Source organism: Bubalus bubalis, chromosome 2, assembly GCF_019923935.1.
Source record: "Bubalus bubalis isolate 160015118507 breed Murrah chromosome 2, NDDB_SH_1, whole genome shotgun sequence".
Classification (NCBI taxonomy): Eukaryota; Metazoa; Chordata; class Mammalia; order Artiodactyla; family Bovidae; genus Bubalus; species Bubalus bubalis.
The window spans coordinates 23,064,444-23,070,308 of NC_059158.1; the positions used below are offsets into that span (position 1 = coordinate 23,064,444).

At 36.1% G+C, this 5,865-nt stretch overlaps 1 protein-coding gene across 1 annotated transcript; it reads left to right on the forward strand.

Moving 5' to 3' along the window:
• The first annotated feature begins 3,944 nt into the window (after positions 1–3,944).
• On the forward strand, positions 3,945–4,910 carry LOC102409823 (olfactory receptor 14J1). Its single transcript, XM_006056111.4, has one exon. The coding sequence runs from the start codon at positions 3,945–3,947 to the stop codon at positions 4,908–4,910; it is 966 nt and encodes a 321-aa protein (XP_006056173.4).
• Positions 4,911–5,865: the final 955 nt, after the last annotated feature.

Here is a 5,865-nt window from a genome sequence, read left to right on the forward strand (position 1 = left end):
AGTGCAGTAGTACTTACTATTGAAAAATATCCACATATAAGTGAATCTAATTCACATATAAGTGAATCTAATTCCTTTGGGACCACATAATCCAGGAAAATAAAATGTGAGTCTAAGTGATGAGTGTCTTTTCTGGATTGACACAGTTTTTAAAAAAACACTTTTTCCTACTTCTTGCACTCTTACTCTATGCCATATTTTGAGATGACTGGATCCCAAGATAGATAAAATCTGGATCCCCCAATTATTGGAAAGAAAGAAAGAAGCACCAACTTCCCAAGTCAGATTTTATGTGCATAAGAAATACAGTGGTGGTGGTGGAAGTCACTAAGTTGTGTCCAACTCTTGGGACCCTGTGGACTGTAGCCCGCCAGGCTCCTCTGCCCATGGGATTTTCCAGGCAAGGATACTGGAGTGGATTGCCATTTCCTTCTCCAGGGGATCTTCCCGACCCAGGAATCGAACTCAGGAATCTAACCCAGGTCTCCTGCATTGCAGGCAGATTCTTTACCGACGGAGCTACGAGGGAAGCCCAAGTATTTTGTTTTAAACCACTGGGATTTGGAATTGATTTATTACTGCAGCAAAACCTATGTACCTTGACTAATATGAGTACCATACACATAAAATCCCAAATGTAAGAATTGTATTATTTAAATATAATTGTAAAAAAAACACTTAAAGCTGATACCTGCAGTAAATATTGCAGTTAGGTAAAATATCAGTATTCCCATTATGAATCATGTAAAATTACTAGAAATATAAGCCACTTTTGTTCATGCTGCGCTTTACAACAATAGTCCTGTTTATAAACATAAGCCAGCACATGATTTTCTGAGTTAGAATTATAAAATTTAAAATCCTTAAATTTCTTTCTAAATCTACAGCTTGATTGGTGAGAGTGTTATATAGAGAACACAAACCAGCAAGCAGGTTTAGAGTTGTATTTCTTACATTAGTTGAACTTGTACAGAAAGATGGCACTACTAATACAAAGGTATCCAACTGAAACTTTATCACTCTTTTTACCACAAATACTTTGATTTTTCATAAAGTAAATTCTGGGGAAATTTTTCAGTTAATAACTACATTGGACCATAGCCTTAGGACCACTCGCTTATGGCAATAATTCTACATGAATCAATCTTACGAGTTACTTTAATTTTCTAGATTAAGGGGTAGCAGAAGAAAAAAGAAACCTGTTAAACGAGTTCTAGTATTTTAATCCTTGGTATTCAGAAGGAAAAATACAGTGGGGATAGTTAGGTCTTTCTCCTCAATCACACAGCACTAGGTTTTAAGTCAGCAAATCCTTGAAAGTAAAAGGTGAATGAGATTTCAGGTCTTAAATTCCTCACTCATCTGTCTGTGACATGTTCTCAGACCATAATGAAATAAAACTAGAAATCAGCAACAGAAAGATAACAGGAGAATATCCAAGCCTTTGAAACTTAAGTAATATTCCTCTAAGTAATCCATGGATCAAAGAGAAAATCAAAGGAAATTAGTATTTGGAAGTAAGTGAAAATAAAAATGCCACATATCAAAATTTGTGGGATGCAGTGCTTAAAGCATAATACTTATTATTAAATGTTCATTTTAAAAAAAGAATAAAGATCTCGAATCAATAATCTAAACTTTACCTTAAATAAAAAACTAAAAAAGAGAAACAAAATGAACCCACATAAAGTAGAAACAAGGAAATACTAAAGAAAAGTATAGAATTCTGATTTAACCCTCCCTGCAACATTTCCCCTTTGGTAACCACAAATTTGCTTTCGGTATCTATAAGTATGTTTCTGTTTTGTAGATAAGTCCATTTATTATCTTTTTAAAATGAAATTCTACATAAGAGTGATATCATATGATATTTGTCTTTCTCTGAGTTATTTCACTTAGTATAAAAATCTCTAGGTCCATCATGTTTCTGCAAATAGCATTATTTCACCTTTTTTTTTTTTTTTACATTTAGGCATAGATGTAAGATTAAACATTTTAAAAATTTTATCTTATTGTTTAAAAGGTAGATCTCATGTTTAATGTTCGTACCACAATTTTTTAAATGTCTTTCCATTGTCATAGGTATTTCAAAACAGAATACATTTATTTTTGGATGTATTACCCATCTGTGGTGGCCTATTGTTAAAATGGTGAGTGGATTATCAGGTTCAGAGTTATTTTAGATAAGATATAGTATTTGAATGAAGCCTAGACTCAATGACAAAGAAGTTGTCTTTTAACTCTAATTTCTTTTGATTCTGTAATTTTGTATGCATTTATGTAACAATTACTAAACATTCTCCTTTGAAATGAAATCCATACAAATGTGCGTGACTTCATGGGTGACCAATAAAGTTAAAATTGATCTTTCTTACTAGAGAAACTTAAGTCTGAACTTATACTGTAGAAAATAAACTGTATATGTTGTAGCAGAATCTAAGATTCAGTTCAACCCAGATGATAATTAACTACTTTTCACTGAAGCAATTCTTGAGGGACAGGTCCATGAAGTCCCATGCTTGAACTCACAGTGTTTACGTGAAACATCAACCACACTGAACAAGTTTGTTCCCTAGTGCCAGGGCAGCACTGATTTCATGGGCTGTCCATAGGCTCATGGGTATCAAGGGCTCAGTGGAAAGTTAAAATGTCTCTGGGTCTATGCTCACTGTTTAATCTTATATGAAAACATCTCAGTCCTTTCCCTACATGAAAATTACAAAGATCAAGCCACCAGCTCAATTCTAGAATAAAGATGTCACTTTTAGGATTAAAAGAGATTGGTTCCTACTGACGAAGATCAGCTCTGGTGAGTGAAACTTCTCTATATTTTATGAAACATTTTATAGCTGTGCTCCAAAATTTCTATATTTCCTTTCACATTTCGTGTGTTTTTTAAACCATGTTTTTCATGCTTTTGTACCCATTAGTCCTCCTAAATGCTTCTAGCAAATCCACAAATGACCCTCACAATGGTAAATTCAATACTTTTATTGTTATTTTAAATTTCCTCTTACATTAATGAATCTACTGTACATGGGGGCTTCTCTGGTGGCTCAGTGGTAAAAAAAAATCTGCCTGCAATGCAGGAGGTGCAGGAGATTCGGGTTTGATCCCTGGTTTGGGAAGATCCCCTGGAGAAGGACACGGCAACCCACTGCAGTATTCTTGCCTGGAGAATCCCTTAGACAGAAGAACCTGGTGAACTACAGTCCACAGGGTCACAAAGAGTCAGACACAACTGAAGCAACTTAGCACACATTGTACATTATTTTTTTTTTCTTTTAAAATATCTGTCTTCCATTGGCTCTATGATGTCACTCCTTACAGGTGTTCTTCTTCTGTAAATATTCTTTCTCAGTCTGACTCAGTCCTCTTCTCTACATCTATTTAAATTTGATGGTATCTAAAAGTCTATCCTCAGACCTCATTTCCATTCTTTTTTTAACTCAAAAGTATTCTTGTAAGAGCACTCTTACTGAATTGGGGGTGTTTCAAGCACTGCCATAGTCTTCTGAGTTCCAAATCCTCATATCTAACTTTATGGTTGGCACACCTCTGACTGGGCTTCTCCCATCAGAACTCATTTCTTCTCCCAATCATCTCCCTGTCACTGTTATCTGTTTCAAAAAATAGGAAAATTTATCTTTCATCTGCACATTCATCTTATCTGCTTATTATCTCTCCAGAAAGTTCTCATAACTTTTTTCAACCTATGTGAAGCTGTTGATCACATTAAGAAGTTCAATTTTTGAAAAAAAGGCTAAAGATTTTTCTGAATTAAATATTACCACATTCCCATGAAGATAAATTTGTCTTGATTTTAGTAGCTCTTTGCTGAGTACACTTAGTTACTTGACTAATAACTATATCAATATCATACATTCTTTGCTGCTGTTCTTTGGCTTCCTAAACAGAGTCAGCCTTGCTATCTTCAGAGTGACATGGCCAACCTGACCTCAGTGAGTGGATTCCTCCTCGTGGGGTTTTCTGCTGACCGTAAGCTTCAGATTTTACACGCACTACTGTTTTTGGTGACATACCTGCTGGCCTTGACAGGCAACCTCCTCATTATCACCATAACTACCTTGGACCATCGCCTCCATTCCCCCATGTATTACTTCTTGAAGCACCTCTCTCTTCTGGACCTGTGTTTCATCTCTGTCACAGTCCCCCAGGCCATCGCAAATTCACTTATGAACAATGGTTACATTTCCCTTGATCAGTGCATTCTTCAAGTTTTCTTCTTCATAGCTCTGGCCTCGTCAGAAGTGGCCATCCTCACAGTGATGTCTTATGACCGGTATGTAGCCATCTGTCAACCACTGCAATATGAGACCATTATGGACCCCTGTGCCCGTAGGCATGCAGTGATAGCTGTGTGGGTTGCTGGGGGCCTCTCTGGGCTCATGCACGCAGCTGTTAACTTCTCCATACCGCTCTGTGGGGAAAGAGTCATTCACCAATTCTTCTGTGATGTTCCTCAGATGCTGAAACTAGCCTGTTCTTATGAATTCATTAATGAGATTGCAGTGGCTGCATTCACAACCTCAACAGCATTTATTTGTTTGATCTCTATTGTGCTTTCCTACATTTGCATCTTCTCTGCAGTGCTGAGAATTCCATCAGCTGAGGGAAGAACCAAAGTCTTCTCTACCTGCCTACCCCACCTATTTGTAGTCACCTTCTTCCTCTCAGCTGCAGGCTTTGAGTTTCTAAGACCTCCTTCTGATTCCCAGTCAGCTATGGATCTCATGTTCTCCATCTTCTATACTGTGATACCTCCAACGCTCAATCCAGTTATCTATAGTTTACGGAATGAAGCCATGAAGGCAGCTCTGAGGAAGATACTGTCAAAAGAAGAATTCACTCAGAGAAAGATGCATTTAAAAGCCATTTTTAAACTCTAAAGTACCATACAAATAAAAGGTACTGTTATTATGTTTCAGACTGTAGGAGGAATAAATCTGATTTCTTTCCGGAACTCCCTTCTAACTTTTCCGTTCTTTATAGTCTTCTCAAAACATAATTCTTCAGAATTTAAGATGTTATGGTTCTAGGGATATTGGTCTTCTTTCCACAAATTCAATTTTTATTTTTAGGCATCTTACAGCATTTTTTCTGAAATAAAAGAGAAAAGGCAATTAGTTTGGGACTTGGTGAGCATAATTTAAAGCTGGCTTTTAGAGATACATGTGTATAGCTGAGTCCCTTCGTGTTCACCTGAAACTATCACAACATTGTTAACAAATAGATTCCAGACTGCTGCCAAATAAGCTGATTGTGTTCATGAGATAGTGTATCTATGGTGTATTATGTGATTTCCAACAGACCTCCAGGTTTCTTTTGTGCATTAAGTACCCATATTAATTTTCCCTTCCTTTTATGTATTATAATAGCTTTCCCCATACCTATTTATTCAGTCTCTAATAAATGTCAGGTATATTACATACATTTTCCTTTTAATTTTATCAAGCAACTGTTCTACCTATGCCCCATTCTATCAATTAGGACACTAAATTTAGAGGAGATTAATTTCTTGCAACTTCTCAAAGAATAGCAAATATGTGATTCAAAGTAATATTTGTCTGATTCCAAGCTCACTTATTTGCCTCTACTCATTGCAAATGATTTGTTTCTCCATGTGTGTGCATGCTAAGTCGTTTCAGTTGTGTCCAACTCTTTGCGACCCTATGTGAGTATACGTGTTTTTGTATCATCTGTAAAAATAAGCATATTCTACTATTATACACTAATGAGATAGCCTTCAGCAGAAGGCTGTTGTAGCCTTTAAAACAGTAAATCTATGTCCTTACAGCTTCAGAAGAAGCCTTTGTAATATAAATTGAATAAATTTATAGTCAT

Coding starts and splice junctions, on each gene's coding strand:
- LOC102409823 (XM_006056111.4), top strand. CDS start 3,945: ATGGCCAACCTGACCTCAGTGAGTGGATTCCTCCTCGTGGGGTTTTCT.